This window comes from Phyllostomus discolor, chromosome 5 (genome assembly GCF_004126475.2).
Source record: "Phyllostomus discolor isolate MPI-MPIP mPhyDis1 chromosome 5, mPhyDis1.pri.v3, whole genome shotgun sequence".
Lineage (NCBI taxonomy): Eukaryota > Metazoa > Chordata > Mammalia > Chiroptera > Phyllostomidae > Phyllostomus > Phyllostomus discolor.
In genome coordinates, this window is record NC_040907.2 from 123,511,538 (window position 1) to 123,528,894 (window position 17,357).

The window sequence follows — 17,357 nt, forward strand, 5'->3', positions numbered from 1 at the left end:
CATTATTGCATATAAAAATGTAACTGATTTCTGGATGTTAATTTTTGTATTCTGCTGGGGCCCTGACTGATGTGGCTTGGTGGATTGAATGCTAGCCTGTGAACTAAAAGGTCGCTGGTTCAATTCCTAGTTAGGGCACATGCCTGGGTTGTGGGCCAGGTCCGCAGGTGGGGGTGTATGAGAGGCAACTGATTGATGTTTCACATCCATGTTTCTCTCCCTTACCTTCTCTCTAAGAGTAAATAAAATGTTTATTAAAAAATATATACATAGTCCCTATTTTACTTTTTGGTTTATTTCCTTATAAATTGTATTGAGGAATATTAATCACTTTCATTTTGTGCCCTTTTCTGTGGTTAGAAGTTTAAGTAACAGTAGCAAGGTTTATTTTATTTTTATTTTTATTTTATTTTAATTGTTCAAGTAGTGGCAAGGTTTATTAAAGCAAAAAGTAAAAGTCCACTCTCGGATAATAAATGTCCAGCCTGAGTATTAAACAAAAGATTAAAAAAAAAAAAAGAAAGTCCATTCTTGGCAAGAGAAAGAGAGCTGGCAGTTTAGAGAGAACACTGTATTTCTTAATATACAGTGTTTTATTTCATGTCTAATAATCAGGGCTCATAGAGGAAATGAAGAGATAGTAACAAAATTATATTGCTTATTGAACAGCTCATTGGGCAACTCAATGTTCTACTTTACTAAAGCCATTATTATATTATTGTCTTTAAATCAAACACTGCCACTCATTTCACACTATCCAGGGATCTTCTCTTTTTCCCCCCTCCTATTCTACTAAGCAGGAATATCCAACTATAATTTGAAGGTTCTCAATTTTCTTCTTACAGTGGGATTCAAGGACATTATATAGCCCCTTATTATTCTTGATCCTTGGTATTATCTTTCATTCCTCTCCTTGCCTCTAAGCATATCCTGTATCCCAAGGAAGCCCAAGGAATACCAGCTGGGATTCAAGGAATAGGAAGAATGTGACTAATTTAACAAGCTTAACTACTCTCCTGAAAGTCTGGTGTTTGACTGTCTGTTGGCAGGATAGAGATAGGTTTTTCCTTCCTGTTCCAGAATGAACCCTGATAACCAGATGCCCGTGTCCTTGTCCTAACACCCAAACACTGGCCTCTTTACCTAAGAGTTTTGACTGGGGAAGTCTTGAGTTGTTGTCTTGTCAGCAAAGAATCCTAATTTGGATTATTATTTTTATTCTTTGAATTTTTATGAGTTTATTTGAGTCAAACTTGAGGACATATGCCAGGGAGCAAGATTTCAAATGCTTCCTGAATTTTTATTTTTAATTCTTTTTTTTTTTAATTAAAGAAGGTGAACATTTTTTCATATTCTTTTGTCCAATTTTATTGAGATACAGTTGGCACACAATGTTCTATTAATTTTAGGTGTACACATGATGGTTTTGTGTATGTATCTATTGTGAAATAATTGCCACAATAACTGACTTGGGTGTTATGCCTCTGGTTCTCAGCCTGCTGCGATGACTCAGGGAACTCAAGGAACAATTCGACCAGCTGCCAACTTTGATGCTATGAGAGATGCAGAAATTCTTCGTAAAGCCATGAAGGGTTTTGGTAAGGAAAATAGAATTTTGTCTTATTTATAATAAGTTTAAGTGATTAAAGTAAAAACAAGCTTTATATCATAAACCATGTTTATGTGTCAGCCTGTGTGTACGTACCTCAATTGAATATGGCACCAGGTACCTCGTGAGCATCTAAGAGATGTCCTCAGGGAGCTCCCACCACGGGCTTTAACCTGACTTGAACGTATGTGGTTCTTTCAGGGACAGATGAACAGGCAATTGTGGATGTTGTGGCCAACCGTTCCAACGATCAAAGGCAAAAAATTAAAGCAGCTTTTAAGACCATGTATGGAAAGGTATTTTTTTTTTTTTTTTTGCTTGAGTGAGCATGAACAGTGACCTGTGGAGCCTGCATTCATGTCAGGTTGCATACTATTGTTTTATCAGTACTAATGGAACCAAACAGATACAGCTACATTCCAGAGACCCTAGGAGTGGTGTATTCATTATTTTTTCTATTAAAAGCCTTCATAATTCTAGAGTAGTCTTTGATCTTGTGGTCATACCTTATATTGTGTCTGTGTGATAGATGTTCAGTAGAAAGTAGGTTATGACCACAGTCGTGATCAGTAGCTTTGTTCTCGGTCTTCTCCTTACAGTGGGATTCGGGGGCTACTTGTATAGCCCCGTCTGCTCTTGGGCCTTGGCATCATCTTCCACTCCTCTCCTTCCCTCTGAACATACCCTTTGTTTACGATTGTGTGGACCTTCTTGCTATTTTCTGCACACACCATGATCTCTTTTTTAAATTAAGATTTTATTTACTTATTTTTAGAGAGAGGGAAAGGGAGGGAGAAAGAGAGTGAGAGAAACATCATTGTGTGGTTGCCTCTTGTGCGCCCCCAGCTGAGGACCTGGCCTGCAACGCAGGCAAGTGCCCCGACTGGGAATCAGAGATCTGTTGCTGCACAGGCCAGCACTCAATCCACTGAGCCACACCAGCCAGATCACACCATGATTTTTTATATGTCTGTGCTTGGTATGTGTTGTTCTTTTGGCCTAGAACACCTTTTTCTCTTTTCTGCACAGCAAACAACTTCTCCAAGATTTGGTTTAAATTGGCTACTCTGTGAAGTTTCTCTCATTGCTCTGTGCAAAGTGTAGCTACTTCTTCCATTGTGGTCCCCTAGCACTTTGTAAAACCTCTACAATATCTAATCTCACTGTCCCCTCCCCAAAACTCTGAGCTCCCCTCAGGCAAACTATGTCATTCATATTTATTTTTGTACTGTATTTATAGCACCAAGTACAGGAACAATAACAAGTACCCACTTAATATTTGTTGAAGGGATGACTTGTGACTAAAGCTAACAAGATTCTATGGCTAAAAAGTGTCATCACTTCTCAGCTATAAAGGGAAAACTGGGTATCATGCATTTGCCATTTACCTTGGAATCCTAAAACTATCTTAACATCCTCTGGATCAAGTTTATTTTTCTCAGAATGGGAGTGGAGGTACATCTGTTGGTCCCACTTTGCCTATTTTACTCCGCCTTTCCTTTTCTGCCCAGCCTAGATTCACATCTTTAGCCTTAAGGCTGATTAAACAACACAAATTCTGTATTTCCTTAGGGCTTAATATCAGACTCACTTCTCTCATAAATTCTCTCATATGAATTTCTTCAGTTCCTAGATAGTCTGCACTATATACACCATTCTGAATTTTCTCATATCACTTTAGAATTAGAACTAAATTCACAGCCTATTTTCCTTATTCCCCAGCCAACTCTTCTCTTAAATTCTTATTAATTAATAAAAATACTACTCTTCTGGGCTGCATGGCCTTCTGTGATTCCTTTCCTTTATCCGTCAGTGAATATTTATTCAGTGCCTGTCATATGCTAGACACTGCTTTGTTCTAGCAACTGGTTATTGACTGTGTCTTATTGATGTCATCTGTAAAGAGGCTCTTTAAAAATGTGTCTTTAGCCCTGGCTGGCGTAGCTCAGTGGATTGAGCGTGGACTGGGAACCAAAGTGTCCCAGGTTCGATTCCCAGCCAGGGTACATGCCTGGGTTGCAGGCCATAACCCCCAGCAACCACACATTGATGTTTCTCTCTTTCTCTGTCTATCTCCCTCCCTTCCCCTCTAAAAATAAATAAATAAAATCTTTAAAAAAAATGTGTCTTCTACCCTCTGTTTAATTTTTTAAAATAATTTTTTAATTTTTCAATTATAGTTGACATATAATATTATATTAGTTTCAGGTATACATGTGGTGATGAGACATTTCTGTAACTTATGAGATGATCACCCCCAGTCAGTCCAGTACCCATCTGACACCCTACATAGTTTTTACGATATTATTGGCTGTTTTATTCCCTATGCTGTACTTTACATCCCATGACTATTTTGTAACTCCTTAATCTCTTCCCCTTTTCCACCCTCTTCCATTGCCAGGACTGAAATCCAAGCCTTTGTTACTTCCTACCTAAGTATTCCAGTAGCTTAAATGTCCTCTCTGTCATCATAGTCCACACTGCCTGGTGTTGACACATCAGTGCCATTTTCTTGCATAAAAGTTCCCAGTGGCTCCTCCAGCATGCAGACTCTAATTCACATTCTCTTTAGCCTGGTGTTCAAGGTAATGACCTAAGCAGGTAGTTACAACTTTGATTTACTAATCTGTGAGAACATTCCCCTCTATCAGAACTGGTTGTCTTATTGTTCCATTGAACAAGCTTTGCTTATTCTTGCCCCTATCCTAATGATTCTCAGCCATAGCTCATCATAGCCTCCTTTAGAACTTAAAAACACATGCAGAGGAGCATTTGAGACCTTGCTCCCTGGTCAGATACACCTTTGTTTCATGCATTACTTGTCTTTGTACCTGACGTAGTGGTAGAACAACCGTAAGAATTTAAGTGTTCATTGATAGAATGAATGCAATAATACATCTGCTTGAATATAACAAATTTAAAATGTACATATTTACTTATTTCTTAGTATATAATATTCAGATTTTAAATTTAGATTTTCATAAAGGAATTCAATTTCATTTTCAATGCTTTCCTTTCAAAATTTAAGCAACAGAATTTGGAGAGCACATATACTTAGTTTGTACTTCTAATTCAACAGGATTTAATTAAAGATCTCAAATCAGAGTTAAGTGGCAATGTGGAAGAACTGGTCCTTGCCCTGTTCATGCCAACCACATATTACGATGCTTGGAGTTTACGGAATGCAATGAAGGTACAGTACTGCATGTCATTTTCTTCAAATACTTTATCCTATTTCAAAAAATCCCACAAATTGTGGCAGTTCTGAATTTTTAGTGACAGGTGACAATACATTATTTCATGTCTCTGAATATATAGAGCTTTTCTGGACTGGAGGCCAAAGAAATATTTGATGGAACAGTAAAATTTAATAACTTTCAGAGATTTTATTTTTTCTTTTGTGTAATTCTCCCTTTCTTTATTTCACATAGGGAGCAGGAACTCAGGAACGTGTATTGATTGAAATTTTATGCACAAGAACTAATCAGGAAATCCAAGAAATTGTCAGATGTTATCAGTCTGAATTTGGACGAGACCTTGAAAAGGACATTCGGTCAGACACATCGGGGCATTTTGAACGTTTACTTGTATCCATGTGCCAGGTGAGTATAGCATGAACATCTGTGTGAGGGTGGAGAGAACATCTTTACTGCCTATTGCCAGTGAGCATTCTTTATTCCTCTTATGATTTAGCCCCCTTGGAATCTTGCCACATTTAGGAGGGGCAACACAGAACCTAGTGTACACATTTTCTTGTAGTCATTTATTTCTGTAGATTTGGCATTTGAAGGAACCAGAAATTAACCTTTTTAAGGTTATATGGAATCAGAAATCAGCTTGAAGCTGTGTCTTAGGACGAGGATGAGTCTGTACTGTGAAGCTTAGCATTGCACTGCCAGTCGAGTTGTCCCGTCAGCTGAAGCTGTGCAGGACTGCCATGGAAGTGCCGTTTGGGTGAGCAGGGTGTGAGGAGGGCCAGAAATGCGGAAAGTGTTTCAGGGGTCACAGAAATACTGTGATTGGCACCTCCTTATTCTGATTCCCAAGGTGTGCTGGAGAGGTGAGAGAAAATTCTCCAGCCCTGGCCGGGCTGCTCAGGTGGTTGGAGCATTGGCCCAATACACCAAGGTTGCAGGTTTGCTCCCCTGACAGGGCACATAAAAGAATCAACCAATGAATGCATAAATAAAATGCAACCCCAAAAAATTGATGTGAGGAAAAAAAAGAAAATTCTCCAAATAGGGTATTTGGAACAATATTACAAACACACTTAGAATACTCTTGGTTTCTTTTCAGAAAGAACACATCTTTCACCTTTTTTACAAACACTTGTGATGAAGGTTTATTTCAAAGAGATAATGCAAAAGACTAGCACACTGACTCAGTGTCAGGAGTGACTGGCTATCCTGCTAGTGCACAAGGTTGGACAGTCTTGAGGGATCTAAAAGTAGAGGAGAGGCTCTTCAGAGCAAGGGGAGGTAGCTACAGAAAAGGTAGTGAGCTACAGGAGTGGGTGTGGAAATGACAAAAGAACAGGAATGGGTAGGAAGAATTTGAATTTACCTACAACCGAGTAACAGAGCAGGGGAGTGGGTTCACATTTAAAAAGAAGAGCCCTTCCCCTGTGTGGCTGGGTTGGGCATAGTCCCACCAAGCCAAAGGTCACTAGCTCGACACCTGCTCAGGGGACAGGCTGGGGTAGTGGGTCCAGTCCCAGTGAGGGCACCTTCAAGAGGCAACTGATTGATGTTTCTCTCTCACATTAATGTTTCTCTCCCTCTCTTTCTCCCTCCTTTCCCCTCTCTCTATAAATGAATAAAATTTTTAAAAAAGAGAAGGAAACAAACAGGAACAGATTTAACTCTAAAAAATGATTAACACTTAATATGAGGTACTGAATGTCTCTACTCATGGTTTAAGACCCACCCATTTTACAGTGTAAAGGGATCTCTTCCAGGGACTCACAAGGGGAATGGCTTCCTAGGAAAATGGGACTGTGTATGTGTTTGAATTTAAAGACAATAATGTGGGAAGTTTTTTCTGAACACCTTTTCCTATGTTATATTTAGTCATCCACCTAGAATACACTTCTACACATTCTTTGTACCCAGCGTTCTTCAGAAGACAGTTTCTCATGTTTAAGGAACGCCCTTCCATTTTGTTCCTCAGAAAGACACCGAGGATCTTGAGGACAGCCTTTCCTTAGTTTGGGTTTGCGTTTCTATTTTTGAGAGAAACCAACTTCCCATCTAAGCTTTACTCTCATTCAGGCTCAGAACTTCTTCCTCTTTCCCTCTCCTTCCTTCCCCCCCCAGGGGAAAGTTTGGTATACAAATCAGCAGTCTAGCAGAACTTGAGTTACTCATACCTTCTTCTAAAAAGCTCATGCATCATTTTTATTTATATATTCATAATAAATACTTAATGTTTTTGGTTTTTTTTAAGGTTTTGTTTATTTCGTTTATTTTTAGAGAGAAGGAAGGAAGGGAGAAAGACAGGGAGAGAAACATCAATGTGTGGTTGCCTTTCGCACTTCCCCACCAGGGACCCAGCCTGCAACCCAGGCATGCACGCTGACGGGAATCGAACAGGCGACCCTTTGGTGCTCAGGCTGGCGCTTAGTCCACTGAGCCACACCAGCCAGGGGAATAAATACTTATTGTAGTAAGATTACACTTGGATAAAGGAAAGGAAGTTCATGAAGCTTCCATGTTACATGTTCTGTCCCATGACTTGAGGTCAGAGACCTTGTGCTTTCTACATAAACAGCCTGTTGGTTCTCTTTCTCTGGAGGACTCTACTGTAGCCTGGCCCAAAGCAAGTGCTCCATACCTTTTAGTTGTATTAATTAATACAAAGTGGAATTAAATATAATGCATTTTAATCTTAAATCGTAGCTAAGGAGGATAATAATTTCTTCCTTTAAGTGGTAGTTTATATCTCATAGTAGAGAGATTTTTCTTTTTATGTGTATAAATGATATATGTATGTATATAATTTTTTAGGGAAACTTTTTCTGGTTCAATTTAGCTCTCAAAGCCCTGAAAATTTCTCATTTTAACAAAACATCATTAAACCGTGATCATATATTATAAAATCCAAAGTTGCAGTGCAATAAAGTCCTACTTACACTAGTGTAGTTTCTTTGGAAATGAAAGCTATGCATGATAAACTTTATGCATTAATCTTTAATAAATTGTCCCTTTAAATCTGTAAGTGAATAGATGGGAAAGGAAATTTTTAATAGAACTTAATACCACTTCCCTTCAATTCCTGTCGTCTTCTTTTGCAGGGAAACCGTGATGAGAACCAGAATGTTAACCACCAGTTGGCTCAGGAAGATGCTCAGCGTCTCTATCAGGCTGGCGAGGGGAAATTGGGGACAGATGAATCTTGCTTTAACATGATTCTTGCCACACGAAGCTTTCCTCAGCTGAGAGCTACCATGGAGGCTTATTCCAGGGTATGAATTTTTATTTTGAAGATCTGGCTTCTACTTGAAGGTGTGAAAAGATTTTAACCCCTATACATTTTGTTTGCAGATGGCTAACCGAGATTTGTTCAGCAGTGTTGGCCGTGAGTTTTCCGGAAACGTTGAGAGTGGTTTGAAGGCCATCTGTAAGATACTTTTGTGTTTTGCTTTGTTATGCTTATAAATGAATGAGGCTTTGAATAATTGCTCCTATTAAGTCATGATAATTAATATAGTCTCCCTGGAATCTGCTGAAGCAGAGGCTGAGCCACTTCTGTTTTTACATGCAATTCCCTGCGAATGGTTGGTGGCATGATCAATTAGGGTTGTTTTGGAATTATTTGATCTTTATGCTACATATCATTCTTGTGAACTATGCAAGAATACATGGTAGATTGCAGCATTTGCATTAAGATTCATGGGAAAGCACTAAGCATCTATGAGTGCCACGATACAAAGCATCATTTTGAGCCAACCCCCAAAACACTGCAAGTAGTCAGCCTGAGGAGACCCTTTTCTCTTTTAAAGTTAAAAACCTAATTTCTGGTGTCCTCATATTCAGATAGCTAATGAAATAGAAATTTTATTCTCATAGAGAATATGGGACTAAAGAGAGTATTGGTGAAACATTGGCATTAGCAATTGAATATCTTACAAATATTATTATACTATAGTAATTGTAGCTAAATTAATAATGAATAGTTAGTATTCATTAGTTAGTAATAAGTAGTTAGAATTTAATAATGATTAGTTAGTATTATCTCTACCATCTGCAGGAAAAGACTTTGCTAAGTTAATTTTTCTAAGAGAAAATGTGTCACATTTCTTATTTTCTTAAATCTTTGCTCAAATCTGTATCTTCTTTTTTATATTGGAGTGTATCTCATATCCTTCTCTGGGCAAATAATATATTTGACTTACAGAATTAAGAATTTATTATTGCTTTTAAGAAAGGTACTGTTGGGGCCTAGTTGCTGCACATCCTGTTATTGTAAGGGGGAAAATGTAAATAATCTAAGCTATGGCATCTGTGGAGAGGAAATGGGTTTTGAGGGGTCAGGGGGAGTCTTCTAGAATTGAAAGCAGCCAGTCTGGCACATCTAGAAAGAAAGATGGATGCTGAGAAAAATCAAGGGGGAAACCATTTTCAACTAGCCTCAGATTTCTGAGATGATTACACAGAAAATGATCTGAGACAGGTTAGAAGTGATCAGTGAAGCTAGAGCATGGACTCCATTGTCAAGTCCTGACTCCGTATCTGAAGCATCTCTGACTTGCAGTGCAGTGCGCCCTGAACCGCCCGGCCTTCTTTGCTGAGAGGCTCTACTATTCTATGAAAGGTGCCGGCACAGATGACTCCACCCTGATCAGGATTGTGGTCACTCGAAGTGAGGTGAGACTTTCTTTTTTGTCTGGTCTTAATGAATTTTGAACGTTGATTTCTTTTAAAAGTTCTTCAGTTGGTTGTCAGTCCCTGAGGAATGATGTTAAGAAAAAGCTGTCTTTGTCACTGCTGCTGGTTGGTGTGGAGTACAGCGTGCACTGTCCTGGTGCTGTGAGAGAGGCTTGCGTTAGGGAAACAGACCACTGTACTGTATGTACCTTAGTGAAGCATCGATGCCAAGAGGTTTTTCCTACCTGAGAAGGTCTGAGAAGGAGAATACTAGTTTATGGCAAGTTGGAGAAGGTTTTCGGTTTTCATTTTGCTTATGTCAAAAATTGTATGAAAGACCTACATAGGTTAATCCTATTAGATATAAAATTTCCTGAAATTTAGTATACCTTGTTAATCATAGAACTATTTTTGAAAAAATTTATCTTTGTCTCTTTACCTAAATATAGCTTCAAATGTTTTCCTTTCTTTGATTTTTAAATATTTATTGGATTTTTTTATTGGAAGAAAACATATACAACTAAATTATACTAAAGAAGGTAAATTGCTTTTAAAAAGACAACCAGAATAAGGTGAAAACTTTTTTGCATATTTGTTCTTAGACCTAAATATTCTATGGAGGATCTTTTTTAAAAATTGGAATAAAATCTACATAACATCAAGCTTACATTTTGACTGTTGTTGAATGTAGTTCAGTAGCATAAGCACATTCACACTGTTGTGGAACCATCACCATCAGCACTTTTTATCTGTAGGTCCATACTCATCAACAAGAATTCACCATTCTCTCTCCCCATTTCTTTGCAGCTCCCATTCTATTTCCTGTCCCTATGTATTTGACTACCCTAGGTACCTCATATAAGTGGAATCATACACTATTTGCCTGGTTGTGACTGTTTTTTGCCCTTAAGATAATGTCTTCAAGTTTCATCCATGTTGTATCTTGTGTCAGAATTTCCTTCCTTTTTAGTAGTGAAGAATATTCTATTGTATGTATCTCCCACCTTTTGTTTATCCATTCATCTGTCGATGAATATTAGGTTTGCTTCCACCCTTTGGCTATTCTTAACAGTGGTGCTTTGAACATGGGTGTACAAATATTTGAGTCCCTGCTTTTACTTTTGTGTATATACCCAGAAGTGGAATTGCTGTATCATGTGGTCATTCTGTTTTATTTTACTGTTTTTAAGGGATCACCATACTGTTTCCCACACTGGCTGCAACATTTTACTGTCCTACCAGCAATCTACAAGTTTTCCAACTTCTCCACACCCCTGCCAACATTTATTTTCTGTGTTTTGACAATAGCTATCTTAGCAAATGGTTTTTAAATGACTAGTACTTAAAATAGATGAGACTAGTACCACTCTTACCCAATGTTTTTACAGAACAGTGAATCAGACCTTCACTGGGTGATGCTAGCACTAGTATGAATACCAGCTATAAAGTGTCCGTCACTTGGTGCTATTTTCCCCTCTGCTTTGATTATAATTAGGATCTTTTCATTATCAAAGAATAATTCTAATAAACACCAGTTTTCTTTTGTCAGCTTTTTTCTAACATCAAAAATATCATCTCTTGCATGCAGATTGATCTTGTACAAATAAAACAGATATTCTGTCAGACGTATCAGAAGACCCTGGGCACAATGATTGCAAGTGACACCAGTGGAGATTACCGAAAGCTGCTTCTAGCCATCGTGGGCCAGTAGGAGGTTGTTTTGTTTTGTTTTGTTTTAATTAACGAAGCTATTCAGAGCTTATCCTTCAAAGCCATGACAGACCAGCATGCAGCAATATCAACTATCATCTAACCAAAAGAGCTTTTTACTGAAGACTGTGTCAGGGTAGTGCTTGGTTTGCACATGTGGTTATTGCCTTAATGCCAATGTTATTTTTTCTCTGTATACAATCAATGTAAAGCCATATCATAATGATGTAGTACTGATGCAATATTTGTAAAGCATAATTTTCTCACTGCTGTTATTCTAATCAGGATACCAAATTGAATAAAAATCACAGCAATCTCTAATTCTGTGTAATAATACTGTATTTTTAAAAAGGTTGCTAAGAATTTTGCCTGCCGAAGTCCTACTAGGTCCATTAGACAGTTATAATTTGTGGTACTTTAAAACTATTACTTTAAAAAAATTGGCTCTTTTAACCTAGTGTAATTTACATCTTACTTTATATAAATTGGTATTCTTATAAACACTGAACTTTACACATAGAAAAAAGGTTAATATTGCCTATAACAACTTTTATAAAAGGGACTAGGTATTATATGCATAAAACACATACCTTTCTTTTATGTCTACTAAACCCCCCTGAATATCTTTGTTGGCCCCTGAATAAAAAAAAAATTATAAAAGACTTTAAAACTAGATGAAATTTAATTACAATTCAAGAAAGCAAAGCTTGGTACATAGCAGATGCTCCATTAATGAGCGAATGAGTCTTAAAATATCTCCTTGGCAGAATTGAATGTAAGTTTTTTGGAAAAGTTAGGAACATATTAGTGGTACGGCAGGGTGATTTAAAAAACCATTGGTTTATCCCCAGTACTGAGCAATTACTTAATTGAGTATGTTGAGCATTATAATAAATAGGGAAAATACAATGGAAGGAAGTTTGTGATCTAGTCGGGGTTCTAAACAAAAGTTACGATACAAGGAAATTGTAAATATTGGATTATAAATTCTGCTGAGGATAAGAATTCTGTTTGTTCTTTGTACTGTGCTACCTGGCATAAAGCAGATATTTAATGAAAATTTGGTGAATGATTGTACTAAAAATTGAGGGGAAGAGTAGTAAATATCAAGTATAATTCAGTGCACATTTGTTTTTTGTAAGTACTAAGAAGACACAAGTTGGTGTAAGACACAACCTTACACTTAGACAGAGAGACTTAAGTATAATGTGGGGCAAAGTACATGCATTGAAGGATAATAGGCTAAGATAGATGTAATTGCTTTTTTAAAAAATATTTGTTTTCAGAGGATGGAGAAGGGAAGAGGAAAGAGGGAGAGAAATAGCAATGTGAGAGAGAAACATCAGTTGGCTGCCGCTTGCACGCCCCAGCTGGGGACGTGGCCCACAACTCAGGCATTTGCCCTGACTGGGAATAGAACTAGTGACCTTTCAGTTCACAGGCTGGCACTCAATCCACTGAGACACACCAGCCAGGGCCACTTTTAAAATTTTCATTGAAAAAGTTCATTTTTGATCTAGGTTTTGAAAAGTAATAGTGATGGGACTTTGTAAAGATGAGAAAGAAGGATAGGTATTAAAGAAAAAAAGACATAAGCAATACATTTTTAAACTTGAGATAGAATTGATATACCATGCAGAGTTCAGCACTTTTTTGCATAATTACAAATTTGTGCAACCATTACCACAATTACCTTTTGAACATTTTCATCACCTAAAAAGAAACCTTATACCTATTACAGTCACTCATCATTCCCCTCCTTCTGTACAGCCTGTGGCAATCACTAACCTACTTTCTATCCCTCTGGATTTGCCCATTATTGGGCTTTTCATAGGAATAAAATTATATAATATGTGGCCCTTTTTGTCTGGCTTCTTTCAATTAGCATACTGGGTTTTTTAAAAGAATTTTTTTAAAGATTTTATTTATTTTTAGAGAGGGGGAAGGAAGGAGAAAGGGAGAGAAACACCAATGTGTGGTTGCCTCTCACACACCCTACCACTGGGAACCTGGCCTGTAACCCAGGCATGTGCCCTGACTGGGAATCAAACCAGCAACCGTTTGGTTTGCAGGCCAGTACTCAATCCACTGAGCCACACCAGACAGGGTAGCGCACTGTTTTGAGATCCATCTGTTGTAGCATGAATCAGTACTTCATTCTGTTTTATGGTTGAGTACCCATTGTTTAGATACACATTTTGTTTGTGTATTCATTAATTGATGGATATTGGGTTGTTTTCACCTTTGGTTGTTATGAATAATGTTGCTAGGAACATTCTTGTACAAATTTTTGTGTGGACATGTTTTCAATTCTCTTGGCTGTGGAACTAGGAATTACTAGATCATATGATATCTTTATTTTTAACTTTTTGAGGATCTGCCATATTCCAAAGCAGTGGCACCGTTATATAATCTTACCAGCAACGAATGATGTTTCTGATTTCTCTCCATCCTCCCCAGCACTATCATTGTCTATTTGTTTGATAATAGCCATCCTAGTGGGTGTGAAGTGGCAGCTAGTGGTTTCGATTTGCACTTCCCTAATGACTAATGAGCATATTTTCTTGTGTTTATTGGCCATTTGCATTCTTCTTTGGAAAAATGTCTATTCAAATACTTTGCCCATTTCACCCACTGTGTGGGTGCCTCTTGAGCACCCCCTACTGGGGACCTGACCTGCAACCCAGGCATGTGCCCTGACTGGGAATTGAACTGGTGACCCTTTGGTTCCCAGGCTGGCACCCAATCCACTGAGCCACACCAGCCAGGGGATAAAAAAATAAATAAAATCTTAAAAAAAAACCCCACCCAACCCAGATCTTACCTTCTTTAACCAAGGAAACAGGTGCAAATGGTTTATACATTCCAGACTGTGCTGAGGGCAGACCTGCCTGGGTACTGGCCCCTTTCTGGTGACATTCTTTAAAGGTGAAACTGATCAGAGAATGACACTGATTCCTCTGTACTCTAATTCTGATGCATCAACATATCAAAGGCGACCTGGAAAACTGTTGAATATTCTGTAGTCATCCTCCTCTGAGACCTAAAATTGCTACCTTTAGAAAACAGATAAAAACCCTTAAGACAAAGGACCCAGTGCACACTCTCCCTGGGGTACATCTATGTCTCCCCCCACCTTCTTTCCTCAGAAGTGTGCCTTAGCTTGCTTTCTCCTAAGCTCTACATGTTCCCAGGAGACTTTCAGCCAGGGGAGCAGTAGACAGTGGCAGCTTGTCTGAGCCAACTCCCTGAACCTGTCTCCAAGGTCCCTCCTTTTGCCTCTGCTACTTGTTTCCTGCCCACGCAGCCCAGGTGGCCCACTTCTACCTCTGTGACTTTTTCCCCAAAGGACCAAGGCAGCCTTGCCTAGGCTCAACTCTTCCTTATGTTTCCAAAGAGCCAAGGCAACTCTGTTTAGGCTCACTCCTGTTGCTGTGACCTTGCCTGCTCTCTCTGAAGCCCTTCCTTTGTTTCACTGTCCCCAGCGTAATTAAACACACCCTCAAAATCACCTGGACCCACAGTGTGAAATCTTTCCTACACTAAGTCAAGGGCCTGTACATTCCAGACTGTGCCAGGGCAGACCCACTTCAGTCCCAGTCCCTTTCCAGTGACACTTGGCCAGGGAGCATAGGGTCTTGTGATTTATTACCTGGCTGATAATTGCTTGACCATCTTCTTAACTATCTGTCTCTAAAGTCAATTTTGGTTTATCGGCAGGTGCAGCCACAAAAAAAGACACAGTAGAGGCTCAGGAAAACAACTTATTATATTCCAATGTCCTAGAGACAGGAGGCACTGCACACACAGGGTCCCCTGGGAAAGACACCAGGGTGGCCAGAAATGGGGGGAGGAGGGTGGTACTTAGGACATGACCTTTACTGGAGTTTCTGAGGAAAAGGCAGGGCAGGGCATGCAGTTTAAATTAGCTAGTTTGAATAATTTAGGGTGGCCTTCAATTGCCTGGTACCTGGCCATGGGGTGATTAAGGCAGAAAAATAATTGCTTCCTGGGGCTGCAGAGCCAGACACTGGACATACAGCTGTGGATTGGTTAGTCTTCACATCAAAGGCAAGCTCCTGGCTGGGTCTTTTGCTATCTCTAATAATTGGCTACTTGGGGACGGGCAGCCTCTCCCATCCAGAATGTTTTTTTAAGATGTAAAAGCAACATAATATACAAAAAAAATTATATATAGTGTTGGGCAAAAGTAGGTTTGCAGTTAGTATGGAAAATAATACAATAATAAATAATAACACAAGAATAAACTTTTGTTTACTTGCAACTATAAACCTATTTTTGTCCCTCCCTGTACACACACACTACAGATTTACCAATATTTTCTCCCATTCTGTGGGTTGTCTTTTAACCCTCTTGATGGTGTCCTTTGATGCACAAAACTTTTCAATTTTGATGAAGTCCAATCTTTCTCGCTCACTCTCTTTTTTTGGTTGCTTTTATTTTGGAGTTATTGCCTAATTCAAGCTCATGAAAATTTGCCCTTATGTTTTTTCAAAACATTTATAAGTTTGGTTTGTATATTTAAGTTTTGTTGACATTTTAATATTTATACCTGGTATGAGGTAGGTGTTCAACTTCTTTCTTTTGCATTTGTATGTCCAGTTGTCCCAGCATTAGTGAGAAGACTATTCTTTCCCCATTGAATTGTCTTGGCAGTATTGTTAAAAATTGGCCATAAATATTAAGGTCTATTTCTGAACTTTCAATTCAGTTTCATTTATCTATATGTCTGTCCTTGGGCCTTGATAACAATAGCTGTGTAATAAGTTAGAAAATTGGGAACTGTGAGTCCTCCAACTATGTTGTTTTTCTAGATTGCGTTGGCTATTCTGGATCCCTTACATCTCCATATTAATTTTAGAATTAGATTATCAATTTCTGCAAAAAAATCCATCTGAGATGTAGATGGTGAATGCTTTGTAGATCACTTTGAGGTATGAGCAGTACATTTGCGATATTATTGGATATTGTCAGAAATAAATTGACTTTGGGAATAAGAAATTAGCTAATTAGAAACAAGTTTTTTGGAATAATGAGAAAGGAGTTTGTTGAGATAGTGTGTCATTTAGTGGAGATCTTTGAAACCCAGTCTGAGAAATTTGAATTTTATTAGAGAGATTTTGTAGCTCCCTCTAGATTGATTTGTGTATGTAGATGGCTTAATTCTGAATATCAGCACTATTTTACTTTTTATAGCACTAAAGAGGGTCCTATGTTTTCTATGTGCAAGTGGATGTTTTAAGTCAGTCAAAAAGTATTTGAATGCCTTTTTCAGAAAGATTATAGGAATTTCAGAGCAGCACTAATAAGCACTCTAAAGGAATAAAAATAACATTAACTTGGAGTTTTGCCTACCGTCTAATAAGGATCAATTGTTTAAAGAATTGACACCTGCTACTTACCCTTCATTGCCTAGGCCTTGAAACCAAACACTAAGTAAACTAAGATCATAAGAATGGTTCCCTAGCAAAGACTTGTCCTAACTCAAGCTTATTATGGAAAAAAAAGTATGTCATGTGGTAGAAAGGCTCTCAAGTGCAAATTTACTCACAGTCCACACTTGGGGAAAAAGCTGGAGAGGAATGCATTTTTAAATAGTTCCATTGTTTTATTTTGAGAGCATTTTTATTACTTTACAACACTGCAACTTTGAAAAAGTCTTTTTTCTTAATTTTTATAATTTTAATGTTTATTAGCAGAAATAAAATTCATTTAAAAAATTTGGCTTTGGTAACTCTGTATCCTAAGCATGGAGTTTTCATGCAGAGTGATATGTATATGTGTGAATAGTTTACATAAAAATTTTTAAAAAATAATTTCAAATGTATAGAAAAGTTGCCAAAACACTGCAACGAATTCCCATGTCCCCTTCTCCCAGATTTTCAAGTAGTTAATATTTTAGTGGTTCATTGCTCACTCTGTGTATGTATATACATGTGCATATAACCCTTGTTATTAACCTTTTTCTGGACCTTTTGAGGGTTAACAGAGCACACTGCAGACAGGATGTCCCATCACTCCTAAACACTCCCACATATATTTCCCCCAAGTAGGCTTGCTCCCCTACCTAACAGCAAACAACCTTCTGCATCAGGAAGTCAATGTCATACATCACCATCTAGGCCACGAAGCCCATTCAGATTCCCCCCACT

General features: G+C 38.1%; 1 protein-coding gene across 4 annotated transcripts in view; it reads left to right on the plus strand.

Annotated features, from left to right (window-relative positions):
• ANXA7 (annexin A7) overlaps positions 1-11,505 on the plus strand; it is a 28,895-nt gene extending 17,390 nt beyond the window's left edge. For all 4 annotated transcript variants that reach the window (XM_028512184.2, XM_028512185.2, XM_036026799.1 and 1 more), the window contains 8 exons: positions 1,496-1,598; positions 1,811-1,905; positions 4,689-4,802; positions 5,041-5,211; positions 7,902-8,072; positions 8,152-8,227; positions 9,362-9,474; positions 11,063-11,505. In XM_028512184.2, the coding sequence (XP_028367985.1) occupies positions 1,496-1,598; positions 1,811-1,905; positions 4,689-4,802; positions 5,041-5,211; positions 7,902-8,072; positions 8,152-8,227; positions 9,362-9,474; positions 11,063-11,185 (966 nt within the window). In that variant the 3' untranslated portion in view covers positions 11,186-11,505. The remainder of the gene's footprint in view (positions 1-1,495; positions 1,599-1,810; positions 1,906-4,688; positions 4,803-5,040; positions 5,212-7,901; positions 8,073-8,151; positions 8,228-9,361; positions 9,475-11,062) is intronic.
• The last annotated feature ends 5,852 nt before the right edge of the window (positions 11,506-17,357 follow it).